The 17,337-nt window shown below is 41.5% G+C and overlaps 1 protein-coding gene across 6 annotated transcripts in view; it reads left to right on the top strand.

Moving 5' to 3' along the window:
- Positions 1–2,282: 2,282 nt before the first annotated feature.
- Positions 2,283–17,337, top strand: part of GIGYF2 (GRB10 interacting GYF protein 2) — a 78,831-nt gene continuing 63,776 nt past the window's right edge. For all 6 annotated transcript variants that reach the window (XM_035544761.2, XM_035544760.2, XM_035544757.2 and 3 more), the window contains exons 1-2: positions 2,283–2,375; positions 14,694–14,772. In XM_035544761.2, coding sequence (XP_035400654.1) covers positions 14,732–14,772 — 41 coding nt within the window. In that variant the 5' untranslated portion in view covers positions 2,283–2,375; positions 14,694–14,731. The remainder of the gene's footprint in view (positions 2,376–14,693; positions 14,773–17,337) is intronic.

Raw genomic sequence — 17,337 nt, 5'->3', positions numbered from 1 at the left:
CAGCAGAGAAGTCATGAGCGCTTCAGCCAGCACTGAGAGCAGATACTCGGATTGCAGTGTGTTTCTCACTGATGCTACTGTTGTACTCATGGTAGGGCTGCAGGGGACAGACACCATGTGATAGATGGCAGGATGTCTTACCTAAAAAGCTCAGTGTAGGCACAGTCTAGAGGGAAAGGGAAACAATATGATCAGGGAGTCTCTCTCCTCCAGGTTCTTCATGGCTTAGAGTTCAGGCTTTAGCTGTGAGGTTACATAGGTGACTACATTTAATCTTATGGGAGTGTCCAAATAAATCCCTTGGCAAGATGGATTGGAATAACTGGAGTACTTTACTCTTGCTTTTCAAACTCAGCTTGCCAAATGTTAGAAGGATGTCTTAAAATAATTGGGTGTTGCAGAAGTAGCAGTGTTTATAGTGGTGCTTTGTCTTTTAACATAAGCCATCTGAGGTGACAGATGCATTGAAGTGACTGCCTTTAAAAACCACAGTTGGATGTTCACCTGCCTGCCTTGTCTGCTGTTTTTATCATTATTTTAGGGACATGACAAATGAGGATGCTTCTGTGCTCCCATGGAAGACAGGCTGCTGAGAAGATGTTGGCTCTTCTCAGACAAAATGCCCAATATTTCGACAAACGGGAGCTGCTTTTCCGAATAACTAAACTGGGGGTGGTGAGAGAAGACATGACAAACTCTGCCACATCTTCAGGGCTGCTTTATCATGATTATTTACCATTTCAAAGCTGTGCTCTGTCTTCATTGCTCCACTGCTCTACTGAGGGAGGCGGGCTAGGATGGATGACAACAATGGGTCAATAGGGAAGGTTTCTGGTTCGTTAGGGATGCCCTTCCCCTGCACTTGTATTTTTAATAGTGCAGATGAATTGGTATGGTAATTGAGAGGGCTCTGAAGTACATCATGCCCTCGGTACCCTAGTAAATGTCAGACTAGCTGCTGAGGTAATTTCATACATAGACAACATGTAGTAGTCCTCTAATTAAACCATGCAGGAATTTAACCACACAGATATAATCTTGAATTTTCACGACATTCTTCATGCTCTGCTTGACTGAGAGTTGTGGAGGACTGAAGAGGCACCTGCTATTACAAAAAAAAAAAAGGATTTAAAAAAAAAGTCTTCTGATCTTCTGAGGTTCCTGAGATATTTAAAAAATAAAAATAAAAAAGAATTCTGCAGATGAGACATCTTATAGGCATTCTCTTCCTGATTTTTTTTTGTCTCAACGATATCTTTATACAAACTGTGGGAAAAAAATCTCTACGAGTGCTAAACATCTGCCAGCTCAGATAAAGCTTGCCTTACAGCATGTGAAAATATTTTGAGTACTCAGACTCATGTTCACTAAGTAGAATAATAAGGTACAGCCACTTCTGTAGCGAAGCTGGAAGTTCTTGCTGACAGCTCGCGGTGCAGTGCTGCCTCTCCCTCAACTGTTATTAGCATTGACTTCAGCTGTGTGACAGCAACGAGGGGGATCAAATGTAGCTTATCGGAGGCCAACTCCTGGTTAGGGTGCTCTGCTTTTACATACCGGCCTCCTAATGGAGAAATTTCACTCTAAGATTTTGGGGCGAAGTAGTCTGTTGTTGTCAGTTAAAAACAAACGCCAAGAAATACAGGCTTTCAGCCCCTCAGCTCAGAGGCACCACTTGCACTCACCGCTGCACCATTTCTGGCTGGCGCTCAGCGCACAATGACAAGTATTTATTCACCTAGCGGAGGGAGGGGGAAAAGCCAAATGGACTGTGGCTGGAATCACGACTGGAGCGGAACTCTTTCAGCTGAAAACAGTTGTATCTCCGCCGGTGTGTAACGGCTAAGAATAGGCTTTGGGGCTGCAGGAACCGCATGGGGCTATTCCGCACTATGGACTAATGTGGATTTTAGGACTAAAAATAAAACAGTATTTTTAGCTGGGTAAAAAAATAAAAAAAGTTTGCTTTGAGCTCCTGCTGGTTTTTAAGGGGACGAGCCGGGCAGGGGCTGAGGCGGAGCCCTGCGCCCAGCTGAGGCCTGCCCCTCACAACCCGCCGTGGCCCTCGGGGCCCGCACCGCCTCCTTCCCACAGGGCTCTGCGTGGGGGGGGGGAGGGGGGCAGCGTGCACGCTCCTCCAGCAGGGGGCGCGCTCCCGCGGGGCTGCGCGCGCAGCCGCCGGAGCCGCGGGCGGTGCCTCCGCGAGGGCGGGGGGAGGGGCGGGGCGGGGCCGCCGGGCATCCGGGTCTCGCGGCGGCGGCGGCGGGGCGGGGCCTGCCCTCACGTGACGTTGCGTGGCGGCGCGGCCGCCATCTTGTGTTGTTGGGGCCGAGGAGTCGCGGCGGCCGCGCGGGTCTCTCCGTCCGGGAGCGCAGGTAACGCCGCCCCGCCGCCGCCGCGCCCCGCTGCCGCCCCGACCGGCCCCGCCGCCTGTCCCCGGCCGCAGGGTGGACCTCAGGCCGCGGGCCGAGCACCGGTCTCGCCGGAGGTTCCCGTCTGCCGCGGGTGCTGCAGCCCTGAGGCGCCCCGCGGCCTACCGGGAGGCACGGTCCGGCCTGGCCCGGCTCTGCGGGCCCCTCCTGCTCGCCCTGCCCTGGGCTCCGCCGGGCCCGGACCCGCTTTGCCCCGGGGCTGCGGGCCCGGCCTTGTCCGCGCGGTCCTGGGGCGGGCGTTGCAGCCTGTCAGGGGCCGCCTGGGGCTCCTCGGGCCCTGCGGGGCCGGCGGCTGCGGCCCGGCTCCGGGTCCCCTCCCGCTGACCTGCGTGAACTCGCCCGTCCGCTCCCAGCCCGGCGGCCTGGGCCGCTTTCCGGCCGTGCTTCGGGCAGGTGCGCCCTCGTAGCAGCTCCTGTCCCGCTCTGGGCACGCCCGGCCCTGTCAGGGTACCCGGCCCGAGGCAGGAGGGAGTCCCGAGTCCCTCTCTGCCCCCCGGGCGGCAGGGCGTCGCGAGCAGCAATGACCGGCAGTGTTTGAGTGGCGAGGCCTTGGTAGCCCGAAGAGCACATCGATCACAGTTGTGTACATTTGGTATTGATCCAAGACAAGTAGTTTCAGTGTCAACAAAGCAGTTTCCATTCTTTCAACTCTGTGTAATTGCACTTTGAAGTGGGACAAGTTGTAGACCAAAAGGAGATGCTGCCAACTAGTACTTCTGAAATAAAATCTATGTTTTCCTCAGTAACCGTCAGATTAACATTGGTTTGCTGCTGCGATGCTTTATCTCTTTTTATAATTCTTACAGATGTGTTTTCTTGGCTGGGAGGGGAACAAACTTCTGAATTTTGTTTATGTTCTTCTGTCTAACTTTTTGCTGCTCATTCTATTTTCTTGCTTCAGGAGCTGACTTGGGCAAGTTCCTGGAAAGTACGTGTAATTTTCTTTTTCTTTTCCTTTTCCCCATAATGCTGCTGGTTGCTTTTGTTTTTTAAGAAATTTTGTAGTAAACATAAACTCATTTGCTCTTCCCTCAATGTAACACTTGGTAGATGGATAGTGGGATGTTTTGGAAATGTTGTAAACAAAATCGGTTGCTGCAGTCACCAACAAAAGCTCTCCTCTGGGGTTGTTGAGCTCTGTTATTGGGTGGTGGCTTCCAATAGATGAGATTTTTAGTATTGTGAGGTATTGGTATTCTTGTCATTCACTTGGCAAGGCGTTCTTTGAGTAGTTAGCAGATGTCGAGATAAAAATGCATGCCTTAATCAGTCCTAGGGGGATCAGCAGAAACACTGGAGCATCTATTGCCACTCTGCACCCCTTTTACCCACCACGCTCTTACAGGCACACGTTCTGCAAGTTACCTGATGTCAAAGGTCATGTGTGTTAGTGTTAATTCGTCACTGTATCTGACTAAAAATAAAGATTCTGTCTAATGGTCAGCTGTATTAAAAAGAAGGTAAAGATTTATGCGTGGAAGTTGAATGCAAGCTGTCAGTTCCAACAAGACCTGATTCTTGTGTTGAAGCATTGATAGCCCCTTTCGGTATCTGACAATATTTTGTGTGAATACTGGACTTTCTTAATGATTTCGAGAGCTGCTTGGGATCTCCCAGTACCTGGTTACATGAACATGTGTGGGGGTAGTTGGTTGCAGGATTTATTTTAGGACCTTTCCTGAATGTTTCCTTGAGTCTGTATTTTAAAATAAGAACAAAACACTATGTTACGTGAAAAATGTGATTTTTATTCTGACATGAGAGAATTGCTTGTAAATACAGAGTTGGTATCTTTACAACTTCATTTTTCAAACTGTTAAATCCTTGATTGATGAAGACTTTGAATGTCAAGGGGGTGGGGGTGGATAAGGAAGGTTGCTTTAAGGAATTCAAAGTAAATACTACTGCATCTCATCTACTCTTGCTGTCCCGTCCCATAAAGCCAGTTGTCTAAAAGGAGCTCCAAGAAGCTCCAGTATACTGGAGGTTCTTAAATCTGAATGTAAGAAAAATGTTGGTAGCGCTTCTAAGATTTGTAGTTACTTCATTTAAAGCAGGCTGGATGTCAGTCATAGATCATCTCATTGGGGTAGCCATGCAGACTGGCTGAAGAGGTTGTTTGCTACTACATGCCTCTGCTGAAAGATCTTTGTAATTATGTAAGTATGTAAGGGAAACATAAGTGCACAGTAATTTATGAAGATCAGCAAGGCATCTGAACCATTGTCTCTTCCTTCCCCTTTTTTCCCTCATCTGAATTGGTTCAGGCATTCAGCTCTTCAGATTTTTTTGTTTGCAATAACAAGAATATGAAATTTGACTCTGCCTACTTTTGTCTGATCTTGTAAGTTCAAGTAACTGTCATATGTATGTTTCTTATTCTTTCACTGAGGTCTTTAAAATTCTGTCGTAGTGCTTTTAAACTATGAGGTTAAATCTTCTCACAGTCTGAGTTTAAAAAAAATAAAATCATTTTCGTAGCATTTTTGTCATACTTCCATTTTTTCCTCAGTGCTGCTCAAAGATGAGGGGAGATGAGCTGTGTTTAATTCATGATTAGAGCTAGAAAGAGGTAAGGGACTGAGCAACAAAATTACAGTTCAAGTTCACAAACAAGAGCATAGGCCTGATTTGCTTTCTCCTTCCTATATATCTTGCTAGAGAACCATCGGACGTTTTGGTAAGGAAAAACCTATTTCCTCTTTGTTATTGAAGAAGTGTTTTTGTTGAAAGGGACTCTTTCTTTGGGTGGCTTTCTCATTAATTGATTTTAATTGTGACATTTGACGATTGTGACAAATGACAATTGATTTTAATTGTTCTAAAGAGTGTTTATCAATATGGCGATAGGCGCTTTATATATAAACATTGACCTTTGAAATGAGTGACATTTGAAAACTTAGGTTTATGAAATGTTGCAGGGAGGGTGGTATTTGATGAGAATGAAGTCAGTTTGCAGCATGGTTTTGCCTCTCTTCTGTTGCAGTCAAGTCCTGAACATCTTTTGACTGCCGAAAAGATTGGTCTCGATGGAAAACCATTTGAACAGAAAACCTAGCAGGTTTACTCAAGATGTACTTAAGTTGTGGATGGAACTAAGAATTAAGAGCTTTAAATTATAAGGTCTATACCACATTGACCCTCTTGTGGTTGGTGGTAGTGTGTGTGTGTACATACTAATACATACATATAAATATATACGTATATTTTATAAAAATGTAGCTCATCATAGTGACAGTATCGCTATTTTTTCATCTTTAGCTCAGACGGTAGTAGGGGACTGTAGAAGACCAAGATCTTTGCATTGCTTTCTTAGTAGGTAAGATTGCCACAGTGTTGTTGATTACAAAATCAACAAAATATGCCCAGTTCTCCTTTTTACAGAGTGGGCTGTCAATCCATTCTTTCTGAAAGTGTTTAAACAGTCCTTGAAGGTAGTAACACTGCAGCAGTGGCTTGAGGTCTGCAAGAAACTAGACTCCCATTGAAAAATACATGGCCCTCTCGCTAGATTTTTTTCGTATGGAAAGAATGCGTAGAATTGTTTTGATGCATCTGAGGCTTTGGGCAAGTGTGAAATCAGTATGTGTTTTCAGGAGTGAGCTATTACTACAATCCTTAAAGCTCGTAGTGTGTAGAAGCTGGTTATCTAGACCTCAGGGGATTTTGGAGAAAAGCAGAAAGGATACCAGGAGCTCTGTAGAAGTAATGGAGTCATTACGTAGGTCAATGAGTAATTTTGATGGTCATTTAGAAAACTTGTCTCAAAATAGTGTCTTGTTGACAGTACCTTTTGGATTGCTTTCTAGTCTTTGATTCCTTCAGCTAATTATTAAAGCTGTGCATTATAATTTTCTCTCTCTTTGGCTGTATGTTTTCAAGAATCTAGGCAAATGAGGTAGAATGATTATTTGATGCCCTCATCAGCGTCTATTGTATATTTAACTTTCCATTATGAACAGATAAGCTAACTTACATGTAATAGGTCAGGAAAATAAGCTGGTTGGAAAAATACTTTTGCATGTTAAACAGGTGTTAGGGTAGTGAAAGTAAGCATGGTGCGTTGTACTTTGTGAAGTTCATGTCCTCTTCCCACATATTTAATCACGTTCATTCAGTACAGAAATACTCCCCCCCCCTTGTCACTGATGATAAATTTGAATGCGTTGTATTCTTTTGATAGTATTTTATGTTAAAGATGCTGGTTTGTGTGACAGGGAGATTCGGAGACTGTAACTCCACACGTGTAAAAGATGTGTGGTCTGGATATGGCAGTGTGTCAGTTCAGATAGGAAGGAACAGAAGGAAAACTTTATACGCAGATTACTTTGGGTGAAGTTTTGTGGTGACGAATGGATAGATGTGTCAAGGAGTTGGTGTGACTGACAAGTAATGGATTTTCAAACTGGGATTTGTGAGCCATGTGTGGCAGAATCAGAGGACAGTACAGGTTGGAAGAGACCAGCCTTTGGCGGTCGCCTGCTCCAGCCCCTGCTCACAGCAGGGATGGTGTCAAGCATTAGGCTGGATAACGTGTGCCATGGAAATGAGAGAGGCTGATCATGGAAATAGCATCTGGTAAGGCTTGAAAGTATAAACAACTAATAACGTGATTTAATAAATTAGAGGACTGGTTTAACTACCCTTAAAACCAGTGGAAATTTTACTCGTCTTAGTTAATGCTGAATCATCTGCATATGTCATTTTCTCTATTTGTTATCCTAAGGCACAGGATCAGGATAGCATCACAAGTTAGCTTACAAAGATACAGTTCTTAGATCAAAGTAAGTGAATGCCTTTAGCAATAATAACATAAATAGAAAAAGTGATAGCTATTAAAAACTCAAGTAATTCATATGTAGTAAAAAGGTAATTTCTAATTTCCTGGTTGATGAACACATGCAGTCTGATACACATACTAATTCTCTCTGCTGAGACTCTTTATTTGACACTTTCTGACTGTTGAATATTATTTTTTCTAAAGTATAGGACGTCTCAGAACTGCATGCATAGGAAACCTCAAGGGGGCAGGCAGGGAGGGAAGATTTCTACAAAGCCCGAAGAAGCTGCTTGTAGAAATGGTAATGAAAGCAAAACCAAAAAAACCACAACAGCCCAGACTAATTCAGTGCATGTAGTCTGAAACTTTGCTCTGCCATTTCAGGTACACACGTGGGCTGTGTAATGTGTGTGACAAGCAGGAGAGAAATGCTGCACTGACTTCTTGGTTGCATTCCTGTAGCCTTGCTACTGGCGGTGAAGCACTTGACCAGAAGCAGGTAGACAAACTCAGCAACCTGACCTGTAACACTCTGTGGAATAACACGAGCTAAATATTCACCTAGCAGCAGATTTTCTGTGTACAAGGTAGAGACAGATGTGAAAGTGATTTTCGGCTGGGAAACAGTGCTGGCAGAGCTTTGGGCCAGGATTTGGAAGGAGAAGTGGTTTGTGTTCCAGCCAGTGGCAGGGCCAAGGGTGTGGTCCCCTGACTCTCCTTGGAGCTTAATCGCTGCTGTCTGCCTCCGGCTGAGGTCTCGTAATAAAGGTGGAGGTCACGCTGCTTTCTGGCTGACACACGGGGAAAAGCTTTCATGTTTGCTCGTGTTCAGGTGAAGCAAGAAGTGGATAACTCTCTACCCTTCCTCTAACCACCAAGTTCACAACAGGTAGGAAAGGCAGAAAACATCTGGTAATGTGGTATTTAATTGTTGCTTTATTTTTCTTGGATTTTGTTAGGTGTGCAGGTCTCTGTAGTCTCTCTTGTCATCCTATCCCAAAATAGCTTTGTTTCCTACTACTTGTGTTTTTCACTTTTGACTGTGGTGCAACATGTTGCAAGCTGCAGTGCTCCCTGAAGTTTTAGGTCAATGTAGAAGTGAGCAGAAGCTGGTCAGTTTGGTCCTGCTTTTGAGAATGTTGCAGGCAATATTTGACCAGAAATCGCTGAGAGATTTTTGCAGTGATTTGAGACAGTAAAGATAAGACTTTAAAAGAGATCTGAAAATGCAACTGTAATAGAGGCATAGTTTCTGGAGAAATGGATGGCTCAGACATTATTCCTTTAGGGAAAACTTCTTGGCATGTGGGTAGATAGGGCTTGAAAAATTCACTCCCTTTATGAGGATAAAGACTCGGTAAGTCGGAAGGGACTACTGTGACTTGTCTGGCATCTTGTGTAATAAGAGTAATAGATTTTTTGATTAATTTTCTGCTTAAACTAGAACATACCTTTTAGAAAATCGTCTGGTGTTGACCTGGAAACAGCTTACTCTGTTGGTTATCTCTGAGTTTCTTGCTTCAGTCCATTCTCTGGATAATCCTGGGTCTTCAGCCTTTTTTACTTGCATGATCATTCATAGACTGAGCAAGATATTTCTTTAATTGCTCTTTAAGCTCAATAAATAGAGCTTAGATGTGTTTTTTTTGCCTTTTTTTCACTGTAAGGCGTATCTGTCATGTTCTATCAATTTCTGAACACCTGGTTTATCAGCCTCCTTGCCTTATTGAAAATAGAACTGAAAGCAGTATTCTTTGCTCTGCATTTCCTGATTTCTTTATTCAGTGTTTTGTGTTAGCTTTTCTAGTCCATGTTGTATCATATGTTCCTTTTCAGCTGATCATTGTCATAAATCTCAGGTTGCTTAAGGACTATGTATTTCCAGAGTAGTCTTGCATCTGTTGTACATCACCGATGTTTTCTTCTCGTGAGTCTTTTGATTGGATGCTTGGCCCTATTAAGTGCAACCTGCTATACTGGACCAAGTAATTGAATAATTCATGATGGTTTTATTGGTGATGTGTCATTTCCATTACCATACCCATTCTTCTCATCCCTGGGATTTAGAAGTAATGTGATCCAATGCTACGAATTCCATGGAAGTTTAGGATAGCTACTTATATTTGTACTCGCTCTGTATTTTGAGAATATTTTATGTTCTGAGATTGGTTTTTTTAGATTCTTTAAAAGAGGAGGTTGAAAGTCTTAAAAAAAGATTATGGTGATTTGAGATTTATCAGGCAGTTCTGAATGACTTTGTCCTTTTTAGCATTGTGCTTAATTGAGATGTCCTGCAGATGTTAAAATTTATTTCAGCTACTTGAGCAGTGAAATGTCTACTCTTAAAGTATATTCTGATTGAATACCTTCTGTAAATCCATGCTGGTTGGCCTTAATTCTGTCAGTGTCCTTTAATCAGTGTTGTCTGCTTTAGCTTATGATTAATATCTAACAGACTGATAGCGTAGCTACCTGAGTCATCCTGTTTACCACTGTGCTGAAACTTTAAAAGCTCGCTTGCATATGGCTCTGGATTTTCTTTGATTTATCAAGAATTAGAGAAAATCAGCATTAATGCTCAGCTAATGTGCTTTTTTTTTTTTTTAACGTTAATGGCACTGAAATTAGTTAGCCATAGTAGTGCCTGGTGGATGCTTTCTTTAGCTGCTTGCAAACGTAAAGTTTTATCGTCTTGATGTAATGCCGCTGTTGTGTAGCGGAGCACTGCTGCTAAATTCCTGTTCCATGTTTAAGGAAAACCCAGTTCCTTGCTCTTAAATCTGCTTGCATTAGATGTTCACTGTGTTCTTCGGGTCTCAGATGTTCTTAGTGAATTTCTTAGTTAAAGCTGTTTCAAACCTACAGTAGTAGCAGAACTACCTTGAAAGGGAAGGAAAGGATACTTAAGCATCTTAGATCAAACGGTTGGTGATGTCAGAATAAAATGGCTGGGTGCAGGAAGGATGCTAGTTGTATATGCTTTGCCAAAGTTTAGGTCTGCAAAGTTAATAACAGTAATTAAAAAAAAGACCAAGCAAGCAGCAACCCCAATGGTGTAAATTGCAGTGACAGCCTAAATCTAATTATTTTAACTGTAGGAGAGATAGGTAGACCTGAATGCAGTTGTTGCATAGCCTCAAACTTGGGATGCTAAGGCTGTTCATCTCCATTGAAGGCAGCAATGCATCCTGATGAGACAGATTGCAGTGTAGTACAAAGTGGCCGAATTCTGAAATGGAGCTGTAGGAATTTAGCATTTCCCGAAAACCTTAACTCAGGCACCCATGAGTAAGGGACAAGCCTTAAAATGACTGTTTTATGTAAAATCCAGAGGTTGTGCAGAGTCTGGAAAACATGGTAGTTCAAATATTTCAACATTTCTGAAAAGCAGCCTTTTGCCTAGATAGCTGTTAAATAGCTACATGTTTTAATAAAATAGAGCTCACGGCCAAAATGTGCCAGAGTAGTTGTAAAACTGCCCTTGGATTTTCTAACTGAAATATTTTCTTATGCATTTTAACACAAATCTATCTGATAGAATCAAGTTCAAACTTGTTTGAAGTAGATATTTGTGTAAGCTTCAATAGATTTGTCAGATCCTAAGTAGAAAGCTTGAAAAAAAAAACAAAAACAAAAACACAAGCTTGCTAAAATATTGTACCTAAAGCAAACCGATGAAATTAGTGTTGCTGATAGCAACTTCTCTACCTATATTACCACCTGTTAATTGTGAGGGAAAGCCACTTAAAGGCTTAACATTATTGGATTACATTTTGTGTGCGCTCAGTGGATGGACTTCTGACTTCCAGAGCACTAAGCTGCTGACAAGGTAGAACCAATGTTTTTTCCTCTGGCCAGTACAGGGTCGGTGATTTCTTTTTGCAGTCCTGTGTGCTGGTAGCCGGTCTGTGGCTGCAGTACCGCCCCAGGAAAACGTGGTCTCGGTACCAGTTTAGGAAGCAATTGCAGTTTATGATGTTTTTCCCAAAACTGCTGTGGAAAGCTGCAACTGTTGGTAGGGTTGCACTGGCATCTTGATCGAGGACTGACCCGATTTGAAGAAAATCTTGACCAAAAGTTGTCCTTTGAAGCAGTGGTGGGAAACCCTCAGGTAGTATTCTTGCCCAGCCAGTGGTACTAGTTGGATTTCATCCAAATGTGGCCTCGGTTTCTTGTTTAGACTTAAAACTCTCCCTGTATGTTCTTTGTCCATCTAAAAATTGTGGTTCTGTGGATTACTCGATCAGTAGCCATTAATTTGGAGAACGTCTTAATTTACAAAACTGTTGCAGTTCAAAAAGGGGTTATACCCTCATCAAATTATAGCAAGGACGAAGTATAATAGGTGTGTATACATATTTTGTAATTTGTCATCCTTGATGAATAAGGAGGCAGCATAGATTTTTTTAAAAAGACTCAAATTAACATTTTAATTATTATATTGAAGTTTAGATCCTAAGGAATTAACTAGACAAAGACCTGATAAATCCATGCCTTTTCGTTGCTCAAAATAGCTGAAAGTGAATAAATGATCAGGTCCTGTGTTTCTTAGTCCCTCACCTTTTTTCTTGCTCCACCCTGACTCTTTCCTCTGTGTGAGCATCGCGTGGTCCATCCCAACTTGCCTTTCCAGTTAGGACAGCTTCTCCTTAACCTGCTGACTGCAGGTGCTCTGCAGTCCCTGTCAGAGGCTCCTCTCCACTTTGCCTTTTATGCTCACGGCTTTTGACTGCCACTTTGTGAACCAGTCGACAGCAGCAGCACACAGTTTTTGTTTTCCCTGTCTTCTCTGCTTTGACATGGCTCAGTGTGTTCTTCTTGGCATCTCAGCTTTCTTGAGTGTCATCTTGGCCCCCTCCTGGCGCCCTCCTCCCAAATCAGTATCTGTTTCCAGAGTGCTTCCTTTTCAAGAGTGCTGCTTTCTTTGCCTGTAATTTCTCTCCCATGCATGTCATGTGTGTGGGTAGTACTGCCTATTAGAGTAAATTCACCTGTTATACCTCAAATCTTCTGCAGATGTGAGTGTTTTTTTTTTACTGTTTTTTTTTCTCTTGTTCAGCTACAATTTCATCCACTTACAGATGTCTTGCTTTCAATTCAAGATTCGTACAGGCATAGTAACTTAAAGGGAGAAGGTAACTTACCTGAACATGACAGAGGGAAGACAGTGAAGCCACCACGCTTTGGTTCCCAAACTGAAGTTGTGGTGGTCAGAAGTTCAAGGAAAACTATTTCGCAGCACAGTGGGATGAGACTAGCAGTCTTTGAGGAGTCTAATAGAGAAAGAAAGAAACTTCAGTTTTGAGGAAGGCTGAAGAGGGGTAGAGCCCAGGGGGTCCATAACCAGCAAACTGCTCCTAACCATTTTTTAGTTCTTTGTCCTTTTATCTGATGCTTTTCAGCTGTATCTGATGCTTTTCAGCTGTATTTTCGTTGCAGTTTAACATTCAGTGCTAGCCTTTGTTGTACTATTGATGCTGCGCTAACTTCAGTGTTAGGAGCTAATGATCTCAGCTTCTCTGGTGATCCACGTGGGTTGATCTTGAAGGTTCTCTTCTCCACCCTCACCAGCAGAAGGATTACAGGCACCGCAGGATGCGATGCGACGTGTCCACTCAAGGCAGCAGTACACTACTGACGGTTGTCAGGGGCTTCTCTTTTCCAACGTGCGTGTGATGATTTGCTTGAACTGCCCCACAATATTTTCACAGGTGCCTGTTGTGCATCTTCTTTAGGCACCTGACTTCACTTTTCAAGTTTGATTTGTAGAACTGATGAATGGATTTGTCTTCAATGTCTTAATGAGTTTTGGCTGCTTTAAAACAAAAAACACAGATGAAAATAATCTCAAATTAGGCCTCTGAGACTAGCTGCATACTTCGATTTTAATCTGTATTACCTTCTGATGCATGAAGCAGTGATGATCCCATTTCGTTACGTAGAAGTATTGTGGATTTGTATATAAATTATATAGAGAGTATGGGGAAAAAAATATGGCATGTAGTAAAAAAAAAATACATGAGCCAAACATTGTTTGGTAGGTTTAAGCTGCAGGAAGTTTTGCAATTATTTGTAATGTCTATGCCCAGAAGATCTGGTGAGGTCTGCCCAAGCATTTTGAGCATTTTTTAGACTTTTTTTTTAAATTTCAGGCTGTTAATTTTTAGGCTTTGTTTTAGTACAGTAATTTCTGTAGCACATACATTAGAAAAATGCTTACTTTATTTTTGTCTCTTCTTCAGAAACTAATGCCCTTTCTGCTTTTATCTGCCCATCTTTTTCTTTTCCATCATGTTTTCATGCAAAGTATAGACAAACTTACCAAGCTCCTTATTTAGTCCTTAGGTCTATTAAGGAACAGAATTCTGATAGAGCAAAGCTCCCTCCCTGCCATCTGTCTTTATGGCTCTTGAAGTCTAATCAACCAGTTTCTGTAGGTAATGCTTCAAATCCTTTTTTTTTTTTTTTTGAGAGGGGGGAGGGCAGCACCGGCTTCAGCAACAGTGAGTTAGATATTAAAAACAAAACTAAAACTTCCTCTTTGTATTTTGCTGTTGCTGGAAGGAAAGAGGAGCTGTTGTTTTCTTACTGCAAAAGACACTACTTCAGAACAATGTGGCTGGACTTGCTTCTCATAGAGAAAACCAGGTAGCTTTGGTCTCGTACCTTCCCATCCAGCATGGCTCTGTCTGCTGTTGTCCATATACTCCTGATATATAGGAACTTGAGCTGACCTTCACTTAGGTACTTTAGGGACCTATCTAATAGGAATGAGAGTAAATGATGTCAAAAGTTGTGCATATTTTGCTTAATAAAGCTAAATAAATCTAAGAAAGTAAAAATACTATCATCTGCTTGCAGATTTCGGAGGATGTCACAGCATTGGCTATACTCGATCTTTAGGAGGCTTATTTTTCAAGAATGAACAGTGGAAACTTCTTGAATGCTCTGACACTCAACTGGCCAATCTTTCTTGCTTGAATTCTAGTGTTGTTTTTAATCCTCTTATTATTGTCAGGAAGCTGAAATTCTGTTAATTAAGCATTACTGCTCTCACAGAAGAGGATTATGCATCAAATTCTTCATGTTTGGTTGTCTTGTGATAATGACTGATTTGACAAGAGGCTGCTTGTACAAGTTGTTTCCTTGGACCCCACTGATCCAGTGACCTGTTTGAGCTGCTAAGAGGAATTTGGACCAAGAGATCTTGATGTAGTTGCTCCCATACTTGTAAATTAATCTGTGTTAGCTGGAATGGATTTCTTATTTAAAAAAAATAAAACCCATAGTGATTTTCTTCATTTTTTTGCATGACCAGCCATATTTTTTATTGGAAAGAAGTTTAGCTTTAGAATGCTTTGGGTTGGTAAAACCTTAAAGATCATCTAATTCCAACCCACCTACCACGGGCTGGGCTCATTGGAGTATTTATGGAGGACTGTATTCATCTTGTTCTCATAGTAAATGTTTTTATTTTTCAGGTTCACACTTTAAAGAAAGAGGAGTAGAACAAGAAACAATGGCAGCAGAAACTCAGACACTTAACTTTGGGCCTGAATGGTGAGTTTTTTCTGTTTTGTGGGACTCTGGAACCGTATCTTAATTTTTGAAGACTGTTATGGACTCCTGTCCTTTGGGACTGGGTAGATTATAAGACTGAATGGGATATAATGCCTTTGTTCCTTACTGCTTCATTGCAGTCCTTGACCTGTTGCTGAAAGCAATATTATAAAGTTAACCTTCGTTTTTAAAATTTGTTTTGTGTATGAAAAGAGTTTGTTATGGTTGCGCATACCATTCATGTTGCTACCAACTACTGGGAGAGGAACCGTTTTCATGATCTCAGAGGAATACAAAGTGAGGAAGATAGCGTTATTGTTGTTTGGTCTTCCCATGTGATACATACTAATAGGGAAATTCGTACATTGTCGTCAGCAGATTGAACGCTGTATGTAAGCAAACTTTTTTCATAGAATGGCTTGGGTTGGAAGGGACCTTAAAGATCACCTAGTTCCAACCCCTAGATCAGGTTGCCCAGGGCCTCATTTAACCTGGTCTCGAATGCCTCCAGGGATGGGGCATCCACAGCTTCTTTGGGCAACCTGTTCCAGTGCCTCACCAGGCTCTGAGTGAAGAATTTCCTCCTAAATCTCCCCTCTTTTCATTTAAAACCATTCCCCCTTGTCCTGTCATTATTGGACTGAACAAAAAGTTTTTGTTTTTTATAAGACCCCTTTTAGTATTGAAAAGCTGCAATAAGGGAATCCATGCCATTGTATAGAGATACTGATGCAGGAAGTTTTCCAGCTTGTCTGACATGTCTTGACTTTTGCTTAAGAGTAACTGCACAGGTGTGATAAGTTTTCAGTATTTGTTCCATTTTTAAAAACTGTTAATGACTGATATCGCAAACAAGAATTTTAGCTAGTGTGGTTTCTGAAGAGTAACGTGATCCTTAGATGTGTAAATGTGTGGAGTGGTTATAGGAAGTATAACTGCTGTGTAGCACATGGTAAGGCTATCACTGGAATAACATATTCACTTCTGACACATTTTGATAGGTAATTTAATACCCCACTTTTTTTTTTGTAAAAAGACATGATTTGTGGCTCAGAAAACAATGAGAGAGCTCAGTCTATTTTCTTGGATTGAAAGAAGGTTAAAGAATGACTTTATCACTATCTATAAATATACCCACTAGGCAGATAGCTTATGCTGAAGTGCTCTTCAGTGTAACAAACATGATCAGATTCATTGGTGGAAGGAAGCCAAAGTTATATTAAAAATAAGGGGGGGTAACTTTTTTTTTAAAAAAAAAAAAAAGCACTTTAGCAGTGATTTGATTGCTGTGTCATACTGAAGGACTTCAGTCTCCATTTAGTTTGAAAAGCAGCTTATTTATGAAAGTATGTTATACTTCATTGTGCTTCTTGATTTTTACAATTTTATTCCATTACTCCTGTAAGATTTGTAATTCTTTTGGGCTGAGGTATACTCAGGTGTGTCATGTATGCTGCTGTATCACTTCCTAATAGTGAAGCTCTAGGTCACATTTAATCTGGATTGGAGTTGAACATTACATTGATCCACCTAATCCTCTGAATAATGCGTCTTCAGGCATTTTTGATTTGGAAGTGACATGTAAAGAAACTGCCACTGGGTGGCACCAAACAAAAAATCATATACTAGTTTGACTTGTAAATTATTTTCCTTTCTATGCAGTCAAAAGGACGAAAACAAAACAAAAACAACCCCCAGAAAGCGTGCTTCAGTAATCAGGTGAAAGGTGGCCTTTGAATCAATATTTTAGATTGCTTTCCTTCTAAGAATTTTGAAATTGTTGGAAGTAGTTTCCATTGTTTTACTTGTTTAAAATGCATGTCAAAGGATAGCATAGAAAAATGGCCTAGTTCTTTTTTCTTGACTTGCATCCTTTTGTAAAACGTTCTTCAGATTTGAAAATAGAAGGTGGTTGGCTAGCTGAGGAAATGATTGTATAGAATGAAACTAATCTATGGAGTGGGACTAATGTCATAAAACTGTAAGATACTACCTGCAAGTGGTTGAGTAGCTTGCCTGTGTGACATATGACAGACAAATACTGAATTTGGTCCTAAGTTAGCTTATTGCTTAAAATGTCTCAGAAGGGAAGTGTGGCTATGTTTACTACAGCTTTTATACTGAAACACGCAACTATGAGAGATACACAATGAGAAATGCTATTAATTTTTAATTCCTGCAAAAGGAATTTGGAGTAGTAGTGAATTCTAGGGACTGCAGTGACAGAGGAATGAACCTCACCGTGAAGTTTGCTGTCTTTTACTGTTTGTTAAATTTTACTAAATATCTAAATTTTTTCCTTAAAATAGATTGTTTCCTGCACTGTCCTTAGTGTAGTAAGAATTATTCTTGTGAACTAGGAGTCAAAAAAAAGCTGTTGTCAATATTTATCTATGGAAGATGCATCATAAAACTGATTTTTGTGCACCTAGTGTAAATAGTTAAGGGGTTCAGGGGTGTAGCTAGCTCACTACACAGTCAACATAGAGGAGTTCTCCAGGGGATGAATTGAATTTTTTGAAGAAGTGTTTGGGAATATTTTCTCTCTCTTTTGGCTGCAGGAAA

This window comes from Cygnus atratus, chromosome 9 (genome assembly GCF_013377495.2).
Source record: "Cygnus atratus isolate AKBS03 ecotype Queensland, Australia chromosome 9, CAtr_DNAZoo_HiC_assembly, whole genome shotgun sequence".
NCBI lineage: Eukaryota > Metazoa > Chordata > Aves > Anseriformes > Anatidae > Cygnus > Cygnus atratus.
The sequence above is the reverse complement of the archived record's forward strand: the minus strand, read 5'-3'. Positions and strand labels throughout refer to the sequence as shown.